General features: G+C 45.5%; 2 protein-coding genes across 2 annotated transcripts in view; both read right to left on the minus strand.

Annotated features, from left to right (window-relative positions):
- The window catches only part of LOC119574916 (reelin-like), a 48,045-nt gene extending 27,940 nt beyond the window's left edge, over positions 1-20,105 (minus strand). Inside the window, exons 1-19 of the mRNA XM_037922187.1 lie at positions 20,046-20,105; positions 18,790-18,911; positions 15,451-15,636; positions 14,886-15,118; positions 13,877-14,054; positions 13,333-13,473; positions 12,498-12,684; positions 11,893-12,113; positions 11,263-11,425; positions 10,589-10,753; positions 10,049-10,269; positions 9,011-9,171; positions 7,821-8,028; positions 6,404-6,562; positions 5,101-5,210; positions 4,007-4,195; positions 2,420-2,687; positions 1,684-1,833; positions 1,231-1,408 (exon numbers count right to left, since the gene is read on the minus strand). Coding sequence (XP_037778115.1) covers positions 1,231-1,408; positions 1,684-1,833; positions 2,420-2,687; positions 4,007-4,195; positions 5,101-5,210; positions 6,404-6,562; positions 7,821-8,028; positions 9,011-9,171; positions 10,049-10,269; positions 10,589-10,753; positions 11,263-11,425; positions 11,893-12,113; positions 12,498-12,684; positions 13,333-13,473; positions 13,877-14,054; positions 14,886-15,118; positions 15,451-15,636; positions 18,790-18,911; positions 20,046-20,105 — 3,300 coding nt within the window. The remainder of the gene's footprint in view (positions 1-1,230; positions 1,409-1,683; positions 1,834-2,419; positions 2,688-4,006; positions 4,196-5,100; positions 5,211-6,403; positions 6,563-7,820; positions 8,029-9,010; positions 9,172-10,048; positions 10,270-10,588; positions 10,754-11,262; positions 11,426-11,892; positions 12,114-12,497; positions 12,685-13,332; positions 13,474-13,876; positions 14,055-14,885; positions 15,119-15,450; positions 15,637-18,789; positions 18,912-20,045) is intronic.
- Positions 20,106-20,674: 569 nt separating this feature from the next.
- Positions 20,675-23,292, minus strand: LOC119574917 (reelin-like). The gene is made up of 3 exons (XM_037922189.1): positions 23,277-23,292; positions 21,893-22,073; positions 20,675-20,840 (listed from the first exon to the last, which is right to left on the minus strand). Exons 1-3 carry the CDS (start codon positions 23,290-23,292, stop codon positions 20,690-20,692), a joined length of 348 nt encoding a protein of 115 aa, XP_037778117.1. The 3' UTR covers positions 20,675-20,689.
- Positions 23,293-23,328: the final 36 nt, after the last annotated feature.

Genomic DNA, 23,328 nt, shown 5'->3' on the forward strand with positions numbered 1-23,328 from the left:
TACTTCCTCTTATGTCTACATTGTCGTACACTATCATAAGCGACGGATCATTCCGTGGCATTTCATCGTGTTGGTGGTGAGTTGGATAACTGTCATGTCGTGTGCTGCCCTGAATGAGGAATCAGTTTGGAATATCTAATAGTGATGATGGTGAATTTGGATAATCTCCGCCATGGGTGTTGAAAAAGCTTTCGTTCAGGAGGATACGATGGTGAATGAGACATAATGAACTTCCTTCGGGTTAATGGTGAATGACAGTGACCTGGGGAGTACATCTTTTGAAATCTATGGCCCTGGCAAATAAACTATCGCAGGGATACCATTTTTGCATAATTAATAACGCAAATTTCAAATAATGGTTTCCTTCCTTGCTATTCAGGTTAATCATCATCCTCTACACGAAGGAAGGATTGAGATAAAATCCTATTGTTATCCTTTTCACATCCAGATCTTTGAACAGAAATTATGGGGGAAATCTGTTCTTGGGCATTATGGATAAAATTATTAAATGTAGAAAAAAAATTATATTAGCGTTAATGGAGAATATAAATAAAAATAATGGTGAAGTGACCTATACTGTGAATAGAGAGGAATATATATATATATATATATATATATATATATATATATATATATATATATATATATATATATATATATATATTTTTTTTTTTTTTTTTTTTTTTTTTTTTTTTTATTAATGCTTAGATAATGTCGGAATAAGATATTCTAATCAAATAATTTTTATTAACTCAAATGAGGGACTGAAAGATATGAATATGAATAGTTTTGATCAGTTAAGTTAAAATCAGATAAAAACGGAAAATTACGATTTTTTAACAAAGATTTTCAGTACAGCAAAGGTCACAGCAACAAGTGACAAAAACACAAAAAGTAACAACAATGAAAAAAAACACGAAAAAAAAGAGTATCGATAACTACAACAACAATAACAATAACAGCGAAAAACAAGCTTTACACACCAGCCAAAAGCAAAACAAAGACAAAAAAGGGAGAACACAAAACAAAAAACAAAGGCAAAACAAAAGTAAAAACAAGAGAAAACAAAAACAAAAAAAAACAAAGGCAAAAAAAAAGGAAAAAAACAAGAAAAAAAAACAAAAAACAAGAAAAAAAACAAAACAAAAAACAAGAAAAAAACAAGAAAACAAAAAACAAGAAAAAACAAGAAAAAAAACAAGAACCAAAGCGCCCCCCCCCCGGCCGCACCTTGAAGAACACGAGGGCTGCCTTCGACACCAAGACGTGGCAGCGCTGCGACACCTCGGCGCCGGTCGAGGAGTGCCAGAGGGCGGCGTCGAGGCTCCCGCGGTCGAAGGTGTCGAGCAGCTCGCACGGCAGGACCCTCGCCGGCACGCAGAAGGCGCCGAAGTAGTCCTCGTCGCAGCTGGGAGGGTCATTGCGATTATTTTGAATGTTTGAATCGTGTGCGAGACATTTTAATGACTTTTTTAAGAGAATTAATTTGATGTGTAGTCTGTGGATGAATTAAATCTGTATTTTACTGGAAACATTTTATGAGATTTTTAAAAATCAGAATCCCATCATCAAAATTTAAAAAAAAACATACAAAAGATTACCCATCAGACAACAAAAGACTAAAAACCTAAGGAACAAACAAGCAAGAGCGAAGCAAACCCGGCGCTCCAGAGCAGCACTCACACGCACTCCCCGTCGCGACAGTGGCCGTGGCCGGAGCACATCCAGGGGCACGTGTCCCCCACGAAGACGTTGTCGAGCGCCCACGCGACGCCGCCCGCGCCGCGCCCCCCCCGCTCGGCCTCCGCCAGGCGAAGGCGGGTCCTCTCGCCGCTGGGAGCGAAGGACAGACCAAATGGCCGTTAGTATTTTTCTGATATCTGGGAAGGGCTTTCAAAGGCGTGAGTAATGTTTGTTTATCACCTAACTGGTAGAGATTTTTTTTAAGATTAAATAACTATTTAACAGTTATTTAACATTGGTATGAAGGCGTTGTAACACTTAGATAATAATGGCAATGGTGATGATGATGATGTGTATTTTTTTAAGGAAGAAAATATAAATTCAAAAATCTCACACCAAGTTCTCTCCGCGTAATAATAGTAAATGATATTAGATGATAAAATTATATTATAATCATAATTATATTTTACCATAGTTAATAATACTGAATTATATCTAATAAACTAAAATCATAATTACAGTTACATTTTATTACAGCTAATAATATTATGTTATAGATGATAAAACAATAAAGCAAATTAATAAAATAAAAATAGAAGTTAATGAAATAGTAGTACAAGTTAAAAAAAAATGCTAGACTAATTTTATCAGATAGTATCAGTCAGTAAACAGAACCGCCGATAACGCTAATCACGAAGAAATAAAAAGCAAAAACCCCGAAGCCAGATTCCCTTACAACGTCCTTCCGGGCAGCGTGGTGGTGACCCTCGTCCACTCGCCCGCCGTGGATCCGCTGAAGGACGTCGGCAGGTGGAACGACTCGCAATCCACCTGCGGAGGGGCGCACAGCTCGCGCACCAGTTGCCAGGTCTTGCCGTGGTCGGTGGAGTACTGAAGATCCACCTGCGCGTTCGGGGAGAAGCCGCTGCAGCCGATCCTGAGGTCGAACTGAACCACCGTCGCCCCGCTCGCCGTCACGTCCCACGTCTCCGCGAACTTGGGCGCTGGGGAGAGGGTTCGCGCCGTTGGAGACCGGGGGACTGAGCGAGCTTTTCAGGGTTTATCTCTTCATCTACTCTGTAGTTCGCTCTCTCTCTCTCGCTCTCGCTCTCGCTCTCGCTCTCGCTCTCTCGCTATCGCTCTCGCTCTCTCGCTCTCGCTCTCTCGCTCTCTCTCTCTCTCTCTCTCTCTCTCTATCTATCTATCTATACACACACACACACACCACACACACACACACACACACACACACACACACACACACACACATATATATATATATATATATATATATATATATATATAATATATATATATATATATATATATACACATATATATATATATATATATATATATATATATATATAATATATATACGTATATATATATATATATATATATATATTATATATATATATATATATATATATGTGTGTGTGTGTGTGTGTGTGTGTGTGTGTGTGTGTGTGTGTGTGTGTGTGTGTGTGTGTGTGTGTGTGTGTAATATACATATATATATATTTTTTTTCTTTTGTGGTATCGACGTCTCCGTGAATTTGTGGGCTGAAGGAAAGAGTTTGGTCATTCTAATATTAGGGGATTATTCTTTCAACTCACCTATTATATATTTATTTGTGCTTTTAATTATCATCTTTTTGTGATATCGACATCATGAACTTGTGTGCCGAGGAAGAAGATTCCGTTCGGTCTGCGTTTACAGGATTAGTCTCTCTATCTATCTCTTTATTTATTTGTTTGTTTGTTTATCATCTTTTCTCTCTTTCTTTTATTGACTTAGTGGCATTGAGGTCTCGGCGAACTTGACGGCTGGCTAAGTTTTGCTAGGTTTGATTTCTAAGTTTTTATCTTAATCTATCCACTGATTTATCTATCTATCTACCTGTTTATCTCTTTATCTTTTTCGCTTTTATAGGATTATCTCATCTATTTATATATATTCACTTATTTATCTATCTATTTGTGAGCTGGCGAAGGAAAGGTTTTTGTTAAATCTATATTCTTTTACCTTTTTTTTTGTTGTGAAAAAAATCCAACCCCACCTCAACCCACAAACCCACCCACCCCAACCCTCACCCCTCCCCACCCACCCCAAGCCACCCCACCCCCACCCTCACCCCCTCCCCACCCACTCCACCCCCACCCTCACCCTCTTAAACCCCCTCCCCACCCACCCCACCCTCACCCTCACCCTCTTAAACCCCCTCCCCACCCCCCCAGGCTGCCCCACCCCCACCCTCACCCACTCCCCCCCCACCCAGGCCGCCCCCTCCCCCCCCCCACCCAGGCTGCCCCAACCTACCAGTCGGCCCCGAGAAGAGCATCACGGGGTCGTCCTGCTTCCCGCACGCCGGCGAGGTCGTGGCGCCCGCCCTCAGGAACCAGGGGTCGTGCGAGGTCGTGTTTCCCCCGAAGTCGTCGTACAGGCTGGCGGGCAGGCTGTCGTTGGCCTTCACCATGACGTTGTCCAAGTGCCACTCGGCTCGTTCCTCTGAAAGGGGGGGGGGGCGGTTACAGGACAGGTCCGTCCGTTTGTCGAAAACTGTGTCTAAAGCTGCAGCCTCTGTGAATTCAAACCTGCAGCCTCTGTAAGCCTAGAATTTCACTAAAGCTGGAATCTGTATATCTAAAACTCTCTAAGTCTCTATAAATCTAAAATGTACCTAACCCTGCAGTCTCTATGAATCTAAAATGGATCTAAACCTCTATATAGCTAGGATGTATTTAAACCTGCAATCTCTATGAATTTAAATCTGTAACTCTGAAAGTGATCTAAACCTGCAGTCTCTATAAATATAAGATGTATGTAAATCTGCAGTCTCTCTGAATATAAACCCGCAGTCTCTATGAATCCAAAATGGATCCGAACCCGCACTCTCTATGAATTTAAACCTGCGGTCTCTATAAATCTAAAATGTATCTAACCCTGCAGTCGCTATATACCTAAAATCCAACCATACCCCCCTACCCACACCCACACACCGCCAACATACCCATACCCTTCTACACACACTCACACACCCGCCAACATACCCACACACCCGCCAACACACCCACACACCCGCCAACATACCCATACCCTCTACACACACTCACACACCCGCCAACATACCCACACACCCGCCAACACACCACACACCCGCCAACATACCATACCTTCTACACACACTCACACACCGCCAACATACCCACACACCCGCCAACACACCCACACACCCGCCAACATACCCATACCCTTCTACACACACTCACACACCCGCCAACATACCCACACACCCGCCAACACACCAACATACCCACATACTCGCCAACATACCCACACACCCGCCAATATACCTACACACCAACATACCCACATACCCGCCAACCCACCCACACCCATCTCCACCCACGTACCCGCGTAGGGCGAATCCGAGAGCATCATACCCGCGTAGCTCTGCCACCAGCGGAAGCGGGTCTGGCGGGTCCTGGCGCCGGCGGGCAGCGGGACGAAGAAGGGCTCGCGCCTGAGGGAGGGAGGCAGAGGGGGGTGAAGGAGGGAGGGAGGGAGGCAGAGGGGGTGAAGGAAGGACGGAGGGAGGGAGAGGGGGGTGAAAGAAGGAGGGAGGTGAAACGGGAATGATGGAGGAAGGAGGAAGGAGAAATAGTGATGGTAATGATGATGATGATGAGGAAAATGATGGCAAAGGAAAGGAGAAGGGGAAATAGTGATGATAATGATGATGGTGAGGAGGAAAATAATGATAAAGAAAGGAAGTAGCAGGAATGGCGATGATGATGATGAAGAAAATAATGATAAATGAGGGAGGAAGAAGAAATGGTAATGAAAAAGGAAGAAAGAGAAATTGTGATGATAGTGGCAGTGATGATGATTTTAATTGCAACAATAATGATGATTACAACAACATTAACAATACTAATGATCATGATAACAGTAGCGTTTATTATGATAATTGTAATGATAGCACTAATAATGATAATTATAATGATAATAATAACATGTTTTGATGATGATAATGATAATAATAAGAAGAACAATAAGAACAATGATAACAACAACAGGAAGAACAACAAAACAACAAACAGAAAAATAAATAAATTATAAGATAACTGATAAAAAAAAAAAAAAATAAAGAAACAACATAACATAACAACAACAACAACGAACTTCAGAGCAACAAATAAAAAAGATAACCAATCTAAGAAAATAAGATAACTTACTGAAAGGATACTAGGATATTTTAAGTAAAAAAAAAAAAAAAAAAAAAAAAAAAAAATGCTGCATCAACAACAACTACAACAAAAACAGCAAAAATACCAATGAAAAAAATGCACATAAAAATGAACGTATCCTGTTCCTCGTCTCAGCAAGCTTCAAACAACAACAAAAACAACAACAACAGCAACAACAACAAACAGCACAGAAGGAAAACAATATCAAAATCATACGTATTACTCGTCTCCAAAGACTTAAATAAATGCAATAATAACAAATATAACAACAACAAACAACAACAGACCTGTTCCTCGCCTCCGCTGCCTCATACAACACCACCAACAACAAACTAAACAAAACAAACAAACAAACAAACAAACAAACAGAAACAAACCCGACCAAACCAAATCAAACCAAATCATATAAACACACGCAAACACACACAAACACACAAAAAAGCAACAGCAGCAATAAACATCCGACCTCTCCCTGGCGTCCCCCGCCTCGAACTGCTGCATCAAGGCCCAGCTCTGTCCGTTGTCGGGCGAATGCTCGAGGACCACGTTGTCGAGGGGGACCTGCGCCTGGCGACACCGCCCGCCCGCCTCTGGGGAGCCGATCTGCAGGTGGAACACGAGGTACCTGGCGAGGGGGAGGAGGGAGGGGGAGGGAGGAGGAGGAAGGGAGGGAGATGGGAGGGGGAGAAGGAGGGGGAGGGAGAGAGAGGAGGGAGGGAGATGGGAGGGGGAGGGAGGAGGGAGAAGGAGAGGGAGGAAGGGAGAGAGGGAGGGAGGGAGAGGAGAAGTAAGGGGAGACGAAGGAAGGAGGGAGGAGGGAGGAGGGAAGAGGGAGGGGGGAAGGGAAGGAGAAGGAAGGAAGGAAGGAGAGGAAGGAAGGCACTAAGGAAAGAAGGAAGGAAGGAAAGAAGGAAGGAAAGAAGGAAAGAAGGAAGGAGGGAAGGAGGGAGAGGGTTAGAAGAGAGGGAGAGACAGAGGGAAGGAGGGGAAGGAGGGAGGGAAGAAGCGAGAGGAGTGAAGGACAGAATGGTATGAAGGGAAAGGAAGAAGGGAGGGAATGGAGAGAGGAAGGAGAGAGCGAGGAGGGAGGAGGAGGGAGATGAAGAGGAACAAAAGTCGTTAGAAAAAAGAAAGAAAAAAAGAAAAAAGAAAAAAAAAAAGAAAAGAAAAGAAAAAAATATATATATGGCTTTCTGTTCAATGTCATCCTAGTTTATTTAAGGCTTAGCTTTATTATCATCATTAATAAAACATAGTTACACAAGCTTCGTCATCACTAAGGAAGCACTTATGCTCCTCCTTACATGTCAGATAATAAGACAATCGATAAAGAAGGGGACAAAGAGACAAATAAAAGGAAGAAATATCAATGACAAACTGCTTAAATAAAATAAAACAAAAAATAATCACGTAGTCGCCACCTCGTTCTTGAGCTTCATTTCCTTTGACAAAATAATAGTAATAGAAGGAAAATAATAATAATAATAATAATAATGATAATAAAAGGGAAAACAATAACAGTGACAAAACACATCAAATAAATAAATAAAGTGTAAAAAATATATATATTCCCGTAGTCCCCGCCTCGTATTTGACAAAATACAATAAATAATAATATAAAAGGAAAAAAAACAATAATGAAAAAACACAAAATAAAATAAGAGAAAAGAAACAAATAAATAAAGTTTAAAAATATATAAGTTCCCGTAGTCCCCGCCTCGTACCTGGTCTTCTTTCCCTTTGACAAAATGCATAAAATAATCACAATAAAAAGGGAAAAAATAATGTGACATAACACAACAAATAAACAAACAAGCAAATAAATAAATAGATAAATGAATAAATAAATAAAGCAAAAAGACACATATTCCCGTAGGCCCTACTTGGTCTTCCTGGTGTCGAGCGGCCTGGTGGTGGCGACGCGCGGCCCGCCGGCGGAGAAGACGAGGGCGTGGCCCGAGTGGTGGGGCCCGCAGCCCAGCCCGACGGCGGCGCCCTCCGTTCGCTCCCACGAGGGCGACAGGCGATCGCCCTCGAAGTCGTCCTCCATCCACGCGGGGTTGGGGGCGGGGAGGAGGCCGCAGTAGGTCCCTGGGGGAGGGAGGGAGGGAGGGCGTGAGGCGACGGGTGTGGATTTTGGCCGATTTGGGGAAGTGGATGCGCTTGGTGGACGTGCGGTTGGCGGGTGTTTGTTGGTGGATGCGTGCTTGGTTCGCTTGGTCTTGGTTGCGGGGGCCATTCGGTGGATGTGTGGATGGCTTCAGGTCTCACACTTTCCCCCTAAATTTGGTTTGGTATGGGTACTTTGGGTGAGTCTACCCACTTGGCTCTAAGATATTTTTGTGTGTAGAGAATTTAGGAATAAAAGGTACTTCGAACCCGCATTTAGGAATGAAAGTCACAGGACATGAGAATGAGTCATAGGTTGTTACAACATATTGCAGCATACGGTGAATGATTGCCGTAAGTCCATTTGAAGCAGCCCAAAAAATGCAGTATTGTACTCTGGTACTGCTGTAGCACTGCAATGAACGGGCGAAACTAACAAAAGCAATTTGCTGAATGAGATCAGATCTATTAGTACAGTGGAAGTACAGTCCACATGAAAACATCAAGGAAGGTACAAGGCTACATGTACATTGTTACATACTTTGTTGCTTGCACTTCGAAAAGATTTGCCACACTTTGCCACGCTCACTGTTGTAACCCTTGCCTCACTTTTATGGGGCAATACAGTCCCATTTCACTATCATTGCATGCCCTTGTCACACTTGCATGAGGACTGAAACACACTTACTACTATAACCTGTGCCACACTTAGTATTACGTGCCCTGAAACACACGCTTATAACCACCGCTTGGTAATTCGTATCCTGAACCACACTCAACATTACAACCTCTGCCACACTTAGTATTATGTATCCTGAAGCACACTAACCACTGCAACCTCTTCCACACTTAGTATTACGAACACCCTCAGTATTGTAACCACTGCCACACTTAGTATTTCCTGAACCACACTCAACATTACAAAGCTCTGCCACACTTCCGAACCCTGAAGCCCGCCACTTACCATTATATGCCTTGTCACACTTGCACAACCCCGCGGCCGTGCAGACACCATGGCCGTGGCAGAGGTAAGGGCAGGGGGGGCCTATGTACAGCTGTCGAATTGCAAAAACGCCGCTGTCCGTTTCTCCCGGGTTTTCTTGTTTCCAACGGAGCTGCACCGATCTGGAGGGGGGGAGGACGAGGAGGGAAGTCACAGAGGGTGTAGGCTGATTGTGTGTGTTTGTTTGCGTGCGTGTGTGTGTGTGAGTGTGTGTTTGTTTGTGTTCGTTTGTGAGCGTGTGTTTGTGTTTGTATATGTGTTTGGTTGTGTTTGTATGTGTGCTTTTTTAGTGTTTGTATGTTCGTTTGTTTTTGTTTGTGTGTGTTTTTTGCTTATTTGTGTGTGTTTGTGAGTGTATACGTATGTGCGTGTGTGTGTGTTTGTGTACTTGTGTATGTACTGTACATTTGTGTGTGTGTGCAGATGTAGAAAGTGTAACAGATAAAACACGTACCAATGCAAGTACAGACACCCTGATAAAACAGATATGAATCCACTCGGTATTCACTTGCTGTATTCTGCACGATCACTATACAAACACACACGCATGAAGTTCTCTGCCCACCTCTGTACACCCTTGCATTGAGACCCAAGAGGCAGCGCACATACAAAGCTCTCTACCCATCTGCTCTCGCTTCACACTCCTTCCCTCCCCCTCTCCCTCACCCCCCCTCAACCCATCCCTCACCCCTTTCACCCCACCCTCCCTCCTTCTCCCTCACCCCTCTCACCCCTTTCCCCCCCACCTTCCCTCATTACAATAATGAGGGAAGGTGGGAAGAAGATACCACTTGAAAGATACCATTAAGATGCCACCTCCCTCACCTTACCCTCTCACCCCTTCCCCCCTGCCTCCCCTCCCTTTCTCATCCCTTTCTCCCCACCTCCTCCCTGCCCCCCTCACCCCTTTGCCCCCACCTCCCCCTCCCACCTCCTCCCTGCCCCCCTCACCCCTTTCCCCCCACCTTCCCCCCTCCCACCTCCTCCCCGCCCCCTCACCCGTGGGCCAGCCGGTGGTCAGCGCGGTGCACGACCCTGGTCCACGGCCCGTGGTGCCCCGGCCGGTACACGCTGGGCTCGCTGGGGGGGTCGCAGTGCAGGGCAGAGGGCGGGCATCCCTCGTGCACCAGGGACCAGGTCACGCCTCCGTCCTTGCTGTACTGCAGGAGGACCGGCGAGCCTTCGGGAACGGTCTCGTCGGCGGTGCATCCTACGCTGATCTGTAGGGAGAAGGGGAGCGTCGAAGGAGACGGGGAAGGATGAAGAGGATGGAGAAGAAAAGAAAGCGTTCTCGTCTGCGTTTGTGTGAGGATGTGTGTGTCTTTTCTTTCTTTCTTTCTTTCTTTCTTTCTGCTTGTTTGCGTGTTGAGAAATGAAAGGAAAATGGAGAAAGAACAAGAACAAGAACAAGAACAAGAACAAGAATAAGAACAAGAACAAAAGAAACAAAATAGAAATCCCCCTATAACAAAAAAATATCGAATCCACACTCGACCCACCTTCCTTCCGCTTTGACCCTCTCTCCTCCCCGACACCCACCTGGAACGAAATGACGTCCCCCTCCTTCAGCGCCAGCGTGTTGGTCACCGCCTCCCGCACAGGCTCCTCGCCGTCCATGACCTGCGCCGCCTCCTCGCTCCCGCAGAAGGGCCGCTGGTGGTGCCCGGTCACGCTCAGCCACGGCGAGGCCACCATCGCGTTGGGCTGCGAGAGAGAGGGGGGGGGGTAAGTGGATAGGTGGAAGGATAAAGTGGGTGGGTAGATGTGCGGGTAGATGTGCGGGTAGATGTGCGGGTAGGTGGGTGGGTGTATAAGGTGGATGGGTGGATCAGGTGAATAGATGAGTAGGTGGATATATGAATGTGAATATTTGTAGGAAGGGAGGGAAGGAAGGAGAGATGGAGGGAGAGGGAGAGAAGGAGAGACAGGAGAAGAGAGAGAGAGAAGAAGAGGGAGAGAGAAGGAGAGAGAAAGAGAGAGAGAGAGAGAGAGAGAGAGAGAGAGAGAGAGAGAGAGAGAGAGAGAGGGGGGGGGGGAGAGAGAGGAGGCACACAGAAAGAGAGACAAAGGCATAGAGAAAGAGAGACAAAGAGATAGAGACGAGCAGACAGAGAAACAGAAAAAAAAACTTTTTCCCTCCCTCCCTATCCCCTTCCCTCCCTCCCTCCCTCCCCGTCCCTCCCTCCCTCCCTCCCCTCCCCCTCGAGACTCACCGCGAAATCGGCCTGGATGCTGGACAGCTGCACGTCGGGCATGATCTTGAGGCTGTCGACCGCCCACTGGTTCCTCCCGTAGTGGGCGGGCTGCCATATGCGGAACCTCACCACGCCCGACTCGCCCTTCACCACCTCGTCCTCGAGTTTCGTGCGGAACAATCTGGAGGGTGAGGTTCTGTGGTTAGCTGGAGGAGGGACGGAGCGGGGGATGTGCGTTGGCTGTTCAGTGTTGGCGCTGTTGCTTTTTGTTGCTGTTTTTGCTGTTTTGTTAATAATAACGACAAAAGGTGGGGGAGATAAGGAGGGTGAAGGAAGAAGGAGAGGGAGGGGGAGTGAGAGGGAGGGAGGGAGGGAGGGAAGGTGAGAGAGGAGATGATGACGGGAGAATGATGTGGAGGAGAAGCTGTGCGCTTGGGGAGGGCGAGATGTGGAGGGGAAAAGTTCATTAAGATGCATAATTACCATAATGGACAGCCACATAGATACACACACACACACGTCCCCCCCCCCTCCCTCCTCTTTTTAAGCCCTCCCCCCCTCCGTCCATCCCCATCCCAACCCCTCCCCCTATATCCTATCCCCCCTGCCCCCCTCCCCCTACCCCTTACCCTCCCCCCGCAAACCCACCTGGGCCTCCGATACTCCTCCGGCAGAAGCTCCTGCAGGAGCGTCCACTCGATCCCTCCGTCAGTAGAGTACTCGACGACGATGCTGCCGGCGTTGAGGGAATTGAGGTCGTTCTCGGGGCTGCAGGAGCCGCCCTTGCCGCCGCCCACGACCAGGACGAACTGCAGGATCTCCAGGTCGTGGGCGTTCAGGTCGTCCGTCTCCAGCTGACGGAGGCCCAGCTGGGGGAGGGAGAGAGATGCAGAAACGTCATTTGGAGTAGATCGATTGGAAATAATCATTAGATTAGTAAGAAATGTTAATTAGAACAAATTATTCAGAAATGTTAATTAGAACAGCTAAGTAACAAATATTAATTAGGAGAAACTATTGATTAGGACCGTTTATTTAGCAATACTAACTGGAACTTTAATCAGAAATACGAATCAGAGCAGATTAGGCAGAATGAGAATATATTATTTCGATCTATCAACCGGAACAGATTAGTCACAAATATTAACCAGAACAGCCGAGTTGGATATCTCAAAGCGGACAGAACACGTGCGTAAAATCCAATCCCATCTAATACAGACGTTAAAGGGTGCACAGACAGCCATGAAACTCACCGCCCCGAAGTACACACTATTCCCGGCCACGACGTTGCCACATCCCTCGTCCCGCGCTGCCAAGTTTCCCCCGACGAGGCGCAGGTCGAGGTCGCTGAGGTCGTCCTCGGCGTCGAACGAAGCGTCTATCTGGCGGTGGAGCTTGTGCAGCGGCAGGCACTTGTGGCCGTGGTAGGCGGCGTCGCAGCTGGGGAGGCGGACGCGAGGAGATGGAGCTAGGCGATAACTGGATGTAGGGTGTCTGAATTCGTTCAGTAAGTGTCGACCTGTCTGTCGGTTTAGCTATGTCTGTCTGTCTCTCTATCTATCTGTATCTATATATCTATCTATAATATCTATCTATATCTATCTATCTATCTATATTTATCTATCTATCTATCTATATTTATATCTATCATCGTGTTAGGCATCGTTGCGAAGGGAGAGCCGAGGAGATAGGTATAGGATGTTAGAGATATACAATATATTCATAAATACATTATCTATCTGTCTATCTATTCATATCTGTCTATCTCTATCTAGCTAGCTAGACGACTATATCTACATCTATATTTATCTATATCTATATTCATCTACATCTGTCTCTACTTATCAATCAATCTATCTATCTATTTATATATCTATTTGTCTACCTATCTATAAATCTATCTGTCTATCTATCTATCCATCTGTCGATCTATCCATATATCTACCTATCTATCTACCTATCTATCTATCTATCTACCTATCTATCAGTCTATCTATCTACCTATCTATCTATCTACACCTCTACCTATCTACCTATCTACCTATCTGTCAGCCGATGTGTGGATCGAAGCGCGAGCCAGGCACCCACCTGCATCCGTGCGAGGTGCAGCGGCCGTGCCCTGAGCAGAGTCCGGGGCACTGCCTCCCGATGTACAGGTTGTCGATGGCCCACGCCTCGCCCAGGTCGCTCTCCAGGTCCTGCCGCAGGCGCAGACGGGTCGTCGGGGACCTGCAGGACACGGGGAGGAAGAGGACGTTGGAGGTCGCACTTGGGTATTGGTATAGAGGTTGAGGTTCTAGTTATTAATAACAAGATCAAGTTTCGCTTTCTCTGTCTCTGTCCGTTTCTCTCCCTCTCTCTCTCTCTCTCTCTCTCTCTCTCTCTCTCTCTCTCTTCCTCTCTCTCTCCTCTCTCTCTCTCTCTCTCTCTCTCTGTCTCTCTCTCTCTCTTCTCTCTCTCTCTTCTCTCACTCTCTCTGCTCTCTCTCTCTTCTCGTCTCTGTCTCTGTCTCTCTCTGTCTCTGTCTCTCTCTGTCTCTCTCTCTCTCTCTGTCTCTCTCTCTCTCTCTGTCTCTCTCTCTCTCTCTGTCTCTCTCTCTCTCCCTCTCCTCCCCCGTCCCCCTCTCCCTCACCAGGTATGCCTCGGGAGCCTGAGCGTGACCCTCCTCCAGCGGCGGAACTCGGAGGCGAAGTAGACGGTGCCGCGGGTGAAGTGGTTGAGGCAGCCGGGCGTCGAGGGCGTGCACGGGCGCTGGACCAGCTGCCACGTGATGCCGGTGGGGAGTACCAGGAGGTGTGCGGAGGCGAGGACTCGGGAGGGGAGGGGGAGGGAGGGAGGGATGGGAGGAGGATGCAGGGAGGGAGGAAGGGAGAGGAGGGAGGGAGGGGAGGAGGGGAGGGAAGGAGGGAGGAAGGGGGAGGGAGGGGGAGGGAAGGAGGAGGGAGGGAGGGGGGAGGGAAGGAGGGAGGGAGGGAGGGAGGGAGGGAGAGAGGGAGGGAGAGAGGTGAGGGGTTGGAGAGGAGAGGGAGGGAGGGGAAAGGGAGAAAGGGGAGATGGTAAGAGGGAGGGGGAGCAGGAGGGAGAGTGGGGAGGGAAGGAGTAAGAGAGAGATGGTGGAGGAGGGAGAAATTGGGGGAGGGAAGGTGGGGTGAAAAGGAAAGGAGAAAAAGAGAAAATGTTTGGTTAATACAGAATAATGATTAGAGAAATTAACTGATATATACTTTAACTGAAAACTGATATTCAAACATTTTAATACATTGAACTATCCAATAGTCTAGAAGATACTAACAAAAATGCACAAATCTGCCCCCCCCCACACACACCTGCGCACAACCTCACCCCACCCACCCCCTTCCCCCTCTCATGTTCCCTTAATCTCACCCTGAAACTTACCTTGCTCCCCTCTGCCCCCTCCCTCCCTTACCTACGCCTAGCCTTCTACCTCCCCATCTTCTTCCCCTGGGTATGTTCCTCCCCATCTCCCCCCTCCTTCCCCCCATTCCTTTCACTTTCCTTCGTCCCCTCCCCCTCATCTGCGCGTCCCCTTCCCTCCCTCTCTTTCACCCTTATCCTTACCCCTCACACGCGCTCTCCCCAACCCACCTCCCCTTACCCTCCACTTGCCCTCATCCCCTCACTTACCTTGCTCTCCTCCGCCCCCGTGGCTGGCCCCTCCCCCTTCCCCTGCGTCCCGGCCCCCGCCCCGTCGCCGCAGCCAATGGCGAGGTCGAACTGCATCATGTAGGAGGGGCCAACGCCTATGGACTTGGTCTCCATGAAGCGAGACACGCCCCCGCCCGCAGCCACGCCCTTGAACACCAGCGCCGAGTCACGGCCGCAGAGGTCGCTCCCGAGCTCGCCCAGGTGGAATCTGTGGGGGGGAGGGGGGGGGGAAGAAGGGTTAATGTAGATTTTCACGTGATGAGGTGGGACGCGGATTTCTTATGGTGCAGGGCTGGATACGGGTGGATAAGTGGGTTAATGCGGATTTCCAAGGCATAGGTGAAGTGGTTGGGATGTGGATTTTTCATGGCAAAAGCTGGATTCTGGGTGGATGAGTGGGTGGATGTGGATTCCGGGTTGAGGAGCGAGCGGACGGAGACACCGAGCCTGTCCTAATCTGCCAAATGTGTGGCTTAACAAATGGAAGCGCGGATAAACGTAGCCTCCTATAACAACATCCACGGCATCCACACAACCCACCTGAGCGAGCTATTCGCCGCCGCGCCGTCACTGAAATCGACTTCGATGTTGTTGAAGAGCTGCGACGTTATGGTGAAGTCGTCCAGCGCCCAGACGTCTCTGCCGGCGCCCGAGTGGCTCTCCTGCCAGACCTGGAACCGGCAGCCGGGACCCCGCGCGCCGGCCGGGAGGTCCACGGAGATGTGGCTGGGGGGGAAGGGGGGGTGAGAGAGGGGGGGAGAGGGGGGAGGTCCAGGGAGATGTGGCGGGGGGGGTCAGTTGGGGGAGGGAGGTAGGGGGGGAGAGGTCCACTTAGATGTGGCTGGAGGGGGGGAGGGGGGAGTGAGATAGGGGGGAAGTGGGAAACGAGAGAGAAAGGGTGGGTGGATTTATCGGGGGGAGGGGGGTGAGGGTGGGGGGAGGAAGGTGGGGAGTGGGGGTGCAAAGAAGGGGGGGTGAGTGGGAGTGAGGTGAGACGGGGGATGGTTGGGGGGGTGGGGGTGAGAAGAAGGGGATGGTTGGGGGAGGTGGGGAGTGGGGGTTTGATGGTTGGATGGTTCGACGGTTCGATGGTTAGCCGGTTGGATAGTAGACTATTGGGTAGTTAGACTATTGGATGGTTGGATAGTTAGACTATTGGATAGTTAGACTATTGGATGGTTGGATAGTTAGACTATTGGATGGTTGGATAGTTAGACTATTGGATGGTTGGATAGTTAGACTATTGGATGGTTGGATAGTTAGACTATTGGATAGTTAGACTATTGGATAGTTGGACTATTGGATAGTTAGACTATTGGATAGTTGGATAGTTAGACTATTGGATAGTTGGATAGTTAGACTATTGGATAGTTGGATAGTTAGACTATTGGATAGTTAGACTATTGGATAGTTAGACTATTGGATAGTTGGATAGTTAGACTATTGGATAGTTAGACTATTGGATAGTTAGACTATTGGATAGTTAGACTATTGGATAGTTAGACTATTGGATAGTTAGACTATTGGATAGTTAGACTATTGGATAGTTAGACTATTGGATAGTTGGATAGTTAGACTATTGGATAGTTAGACTTTAGACTATTGGATAGTTAGACTATTGGATAGTTAGACTATTGGATAGTTGGACTATTGGATAGTTAGACTATTGGATGGTTGGATAGTTAGACTATTGGATAGTTAGACTATTGGATAGTTAGACTATTGGAGGTTGGATAGTTTAGGACTATTGGATAGTTAGACTATTGGATAGTTAGACTATTGGATAGTTAGACTATTGGATGGTTGGATAGTTAGACTATTGGATAGTTAGACTATTGGATGGTTGGATTATTGGATGGTTGGATAGTTAGACTATTGGATAGTTAGACTATTGGATAGTTAGACTATTGGATAGTTAGACTATTGGATGGTTAGCATTGGATAGTTAGACTATTGGTTTTGGATGGTTAGACTATTGGATAGTTAGACTATTGGATAGTTAGACTATTGGATGGTTAGACTATTGGATAGTTAGACTATTGGATGGTTAGACTATTGGATAGTTAGACTATTGGATAGTTAGACTATTGGATTGTTAGACTATTGGACTATTGGATAGTTAGACTATTGGATAGTTAGACTATTGGATGGTTAGACTATTGGATAGTTAGACTATTGGATGGTTGGAGACTATTGGATAGTTAGACTATTGGATAGTTAGACTATTGGATAGTTAGACTATTGGATGGTTAGACTATTGGATAGTTAGACTATTGGATGGTTGGATAGTTAGACTATTGGATAGTTAGACTATTGGATGGTTGGATAGTTGGATAGTTAGACTATTGGATAGTTAGACTATTGGATGGTTGGATAGTTAGACTATTGGATAGTTAGACTATTGGATGGTTAGACTATTGGATAGTTAGACTATTGGATAGTTAGACTATTGGATGGTTAGACTATTGGATAGTTAGACTATTGGATAGTTAGACTATTGGATAGTTAGACTATTGGATAGTTAGACTATTGGATAGTTAGACTATTGGATAGTTAGACTATTGGATAGTTAGACTATTGGATAGTTGGACTATTGGATAGTTAGACTATTGGATGGTTGGATAGTTAGACTATTGGATAGTTAGACTATTGGATAGTTAGACTATTGGATAGTTGGATAGTTAGATGATTGGATAGTTAGACTATTGGATAGTTGGACTATTGGATAGTTAGACTATTGGATAGTTAGACTATTGGATAGTTAGAATATTGGATAGTTGGATAGTTAGACGGTTGGATAGTTGGGTAGTTGGGTGTGGTTAAGGAGAAGGTGGAGAAGTGTTGGAGAGGACCGTTGGAGAAAATCGAGAGGTGTGGTAGGGGAGAGGGTAGGCGTTAGGAAAGAATGTTGGAGGATGCATATATATATATATATGTATATATATATATATATATATATATATATATATATATATATATATACAAAGACAATAATCATATAAACAAACTACATTAATAGAATAAAGAATTTAATAGAAAAAAGAAAGGTGGCGAATAGCAACCAAAAGAGAAAGAAAAGATACAAAACAGAATCACACAAAAAAACTGAAATAACCAAAAGAAAAGAAAAGAAAAAATTCCGCAACGCGTGAGAAGAGAAAATAAAAGGATTATCAAAACGCGTATATATATATATATATATATATATATGTATATATGTATATATATATATATATATATATATATATATATATGTATATATATATACATATATACATATATATATATATATATATATATATATATATATATATATTTAAAAGAACAGACAACACCAGTTTAACCCTTATAAAAAGACGGAGAAAAAAAATGACACAAACCACTAATAACAACAAATAAAAAGATAAAAGACAAAACAGATAATAAATCAGGTCAAAGTATAATTAAGAAAAATAAACGATAAACGAATCGAAGGAAAAAGCGAAAAAAAAAACAGAGATCACACACACATATAGAGAGAAAAACATGTGATGAAAGTAGAGTCAAGCAAAGTCACCGAACGACTAATAACGACAAAACAGACACAAAAAAGGAGGAAAAATCGTATCAAAGACCAAAGCAGAGTCAGAGAAAATCCCCTTCGATTCCTTCCGGTGCCGCACATGATAACAACCCCAAAAAGAAGAAGAAGAAGAAAAAAACGAGAACAATTAAAAGACAAAAAAAAAAAAAGAAAAAAAAAAAGTCAAACAAATGAGACCGAGACTAAGGCAGAAAAAGAAAAAAGAAGAAAAAAACGAAAACAATTAAAAGACAAAAAAGGAACGCCAAGTAAGGCAAACAAACGACCTGAGCCAACGCGGCGTCGGCGGCACTGACCTCGGCTCCTTGTGCCGGCTGGCGTGCAGCGTCCGGAGGAGGCGCCAGGCCACGCCCCCGTCGCACGAGTAGTGCACGTACACGCTCTCGGCGGCGGCGTCGGGCCCGGGGCACTTGCCCACCTGGGGGGGGAGTGGTGGTAAGGGTGGTGGTGGGGTGGGTGGGGGGGTGGTGGTGGTGGGGGTGGTGGTGGGTGTGGTGGTGGTGGTGGTGTGGTGGTGGTGGTGATGATGGTGATGATAATAGTGATAAAAATGATAACGATGGAAATAATGATAATAGTTTTAACAACAATAATAATCATAAGGATAATAAAGATAGTTATGATAATAGTGATAATGATGATAAAACAAATCTACTACCAATAATAAGAAACGAGAGAGAAAAAAAATGTAAAAAATATTAATAATAATAACGAAGACGACGACGAAAAATCACATCACCCCACAAACGGGGGGGCCCCCCCCACGTAAGGGAAAACGCGGGAAAAGGGGGCGGGGGTGGGTTCACGTCCCGGTGGTGGAGCGGCGGGGGCGGGCCACACCACGGAAAAAACACGGCGCTGTCCCGGACCCAACCCCCGCCCACAGCTGTAACTTTTTCTTGGCCCCCCGGATACCTGGGGGCGGGGGGGGGGAGGGAGGGAGGAGGGGGAGGAAGGAGGGAGGGAGGAATGGGGGGAAAGGGGGGGGGAAAGGGGGGGGGGGAAAAGGGAGGGGAAAGGGGGGGAAGGGGGGGGAAGGAGGGGAAGAAAGAAGAATGAGTGCGAGGGAGGAGGTGAAGAGAGGGAGGGAGGGGGAGGGGAGAGGAAGGAGGGAGGGAGGGGGAGGGGGGGGGGGGAGGGAGGGAGGGGGGAGGGGGGGGAGGGGGAGGGGGGGGGGGGGGGGGGGGGGGGGGGGGGGGGGGAAAGGAAGGGACAAGATGAAAGAGGAAAAAGGGGGGGGGAAGAGTGAAGGAGGAGAGGAAAAAGGGGGAGGGGGGGGAAAAAAAAGGGGAGGGGGGGGGGGGGGAGAGGGGGGGGTTTTAATTTAAGAGGGGGGGTAAAAAAGTGTAATGGGAGGGGGAGAAGTTTGAGAAACGGTGGGGGGAAAATTGATAACGAAGTTGTGGTTTAAAAAGGGAAAGGGAAGTGGGAGGTAGGGGGTATAAAAAGGGGAAAAAGAAATAAGTTGCAATAATCATAATCTCATAAGCTTTACGAATCATAATCGTAATGTAACACACTTTTCTATAAACGTTCTATCTATCTACATTACGTTTCTTAAGTCCGAAATACCTTCAGACAAACCTAGAAACTGCCCTCCATAATCTCTCATAATCCTAATAACCACACATATAGAAATACATATTCCGTACATAATTACACTATGAAATATATCTAACTTTAGCCTAATAAACATGACTAATCGTATAAATAAAAATACTAATTCTTCCTTAACCCTTATCCCTAATCCCACCCCAATCCTTATCCCTATTCCTACACTAATCCTACTCTAATCCTTATCCCTAATCCTACACTAATCCTACTCTAATCCTTATCCCTAATTTTACCCTAATCTATTCCTAAGCCTTACCTCGATATATAAGCCGCGGCAGGGAAATATATCTAACTTTAGCCTAATAAAAGCCTAGTCATATAAGATAACACATAAATTTTATCCTAATCGTATCCTAAACCTACGTACTAATCACGTCCTAATCCTAACCTAATCCTGGCCTAATCTATCACACAAATCTACTTGCTAATCATACCTTAATCCCTCCCCAATCTATCCTCGAATCCTTCCTACCTGCAGATTGCTCGCCGAGTCCAATATAAAAAAATCCATTCAGATAAAACCTAAACCTAATCCTAATCCCACCCTAATCAAACACACAAATCGCCATCCTAATCCCTGCCCTAATCCCACCCTATTCTCTCTCCCCTAATCCTCCCTACCTGCAGTATGTTGGCCGAATCCGAAATGGCATTGGTGAAAGGTTCAGACACATACAGAGGATTTTCTCTATCGAAATCCTCGCACGCAGGGCCGCTATGGCCATATTCACACCTGCAGTTAAAAGGGAAAATGGATGTTAATATCTTAATACTCGAATTAAAGGGAAAAATATGTATCAGTATATAAATGCTTGAGTTAAATGGATAAATATTTGTCAGTATCTTAATACCTGAAGTGAAGTGGGTATCCTAAGTGTTCGAGTAAAAAGGAAATACGTGTATGAATAATGTATAACAGGTATGAATGAGAATGAATATCTTCACGATACAAGAGATGTACTTGGCCGGTTTCATAATCGAAACCGGTCAACTACGTCCCTTGTATTGTGAAGATATTCATTCTCATTCATACCTTTTATACATTTGTCAACATGAATGAATACGGTTCGCGTTTGAATATCTTGATACTAAAAAAAAAAAAAAAAAAAAAAAAAAAAAAAAATATATATATATATATATATATATATATATATATATATATATATATATATATAATATATATATATATATAATATATATATCATCATTTAACGGTAGGTTCATGTCTGAGCCGCCGTGGTCACACGCATGATACTTAATTGTAGTTTTCATGTTGTGATGCTCTTGGAGTGAGTACGTGGTAGGGTCCCCAGTTCCTTTCCACGGAATATATATATATATATATATATATATATATATATATATATATATATATATATATATATATATATATATGTTAGCATGTTAATACTCGAATTGGCAGGAAAATCATACATCAATATCTTAATACTGATTAAAATCATTGTGTGGGATGATTGGCTTATGAATATTTAGCTATTGAGCAAATTACATGTCGAATTGGAAGGGAAAATATATATAGATATAAAAAAAAAAAAAATGATTAATATTACTGTGTATGATAATCGTTTTATAAAGATCTTTGCAATGCCTTAATACTGATCAGTATCAATGTATTATGACTGTTTTATGAATGTTTATCAATGTAGCAATTCCTGACCTCCAAATATGGTTACTGGTTTATAAACACTCAACAATTTCCATAAACATTTATGTGCAATTACTGCAATAAGAAAACACACGAAAAAAAATCACAAGATGACGCACTTGCACCGCCCATCCTGCTGACAGAGACCACGCCCACTGCAGCCTCTGGGACACCGCCCAACGAACACGTTGTCCAGCGCCCAGACCGTGGCCTCCGCCGAGCCGCCTGTTACCTGCCGCACTCGAAGGCGCGTGTGGGCGGTGAGGGCAGGGTAGGGCAAAGGCAGGGTTAAGGCCCCAGCTGGGAGGGGAGGGGGGTTACGGGCGGGAGGTATTGGGGGGGGGGAGGGGGGGCGAAAGAAAGGAGAGGGGAGAAGCGAAAGAAAGGAGAGGGGAGAGGAAAGAAAAGGAGGATAGGGGGAAGAGGAAGAGAGGGAAAAGATAAAGGAGACGAGGGAAGAGGGGGGGAAGAGAGGAAGGACGGGGAAAGGAAGAGGAAAAGGGAGGGAGGAGAAGGGAAAAGGAGGGGAGAAGAGGGAAAGAAAGAGGGAAAGAGGAAGGAGGGAGGAGGGAAAAAGGAAGAGGAGGAGGGAGAGAGGAAGGACGGGATAGGGAAGAGGGAAGGGTGACAGAAAGGAGTGAAGGAGAGAAGGAGAAAGAGGAAAGAGGAAAGGCGAAAGAGAGACAAGGGAACAGGAGCTTAAAATATGGAGGAAAAGCAAAATGAAAGGAGAAAAAAAGGAAAAGAAAAAAAAAAGAAAGAGAGAGATAAAGAGAACGAAGATAAAAAAGATAAAGAGAGATACAGTAATTTGCATATTCTCTCTTTCTCCCTATCTTTCCTTTTTTCTTTTTTTCTTTCTCCCTTCTCTCATCCCACTTCTTATTCAACCTTTTTATTCCCTCTCGTTTTTTACCCGATCCCCTTCCCCCCCCCCCCCCCTCTCTCTCTTTCTCTCCTCTCTCTCTTCTCTCTCCTTTTTCTCTCTTTTTTCCTCTCTCTTTCTCTCTCTCTTTTCTCTTTCCTCTCTCTCTCTCTCTCTTCCCCCTCTCTCTCTCTTTCTCTCTTCTTCCCTCTTCCTCCTCTCTCTCTCTCCTTCTCCTCTCTCTCTCTCTCCTCTCTCCCCTCTTTTTTTTCTCTCTTCTTCTCCCTCTCTCCCTTCCCCCCTCCTTCCCCCCCCCCCCCCTCTTTTCTCCTCTTTTCCCCTCTCTCTCTCTCTCTCCTTTTTCTCTCTCTCTCTCCTCTTTTCTTCTCTCTTTTTCTCTCTTTCTTCCTTTTCTTCTCTCTCCTCTCTCTTCTCTCTCTCCTCTTCCTCCTCTCTCCCCTCTCTCTCTCTCTCTCTCTCTCTCTTTTCTTCTTTCTCTCTTTCTTTCTCCTTTCTCTCTCTCTCTCTCTCTCTCTCTCTCTTTCTCCTCATATCTCCCATTCTCTCTCTTCTCCAATATCTTACCATTTCCAACCTTTATCAACCTATTCACAACCCCCCTGAACCCCCACACCCACCTACAACCCTTTCCATACCTCTCTTTTCCTTCCTTCCATTCTCTCTCTCTCT

The sequence above is a fragment of the Penaeus monodon genome, chromosome 7 (genome assembly GCF_015228065.2).
Source record: "Penaeus monodon isolate SGIC_2016 chromosome 7, NSTDA_Pmon_1, whole genome shotgun sequence".
Taxonomy (NCBI): domain Eukaryota; kingdom Metazoa; phylum Arthropoda; class Malacostraca; order Decapoda; family Penaeidae; genus Penaeus; species Penaeus monodon.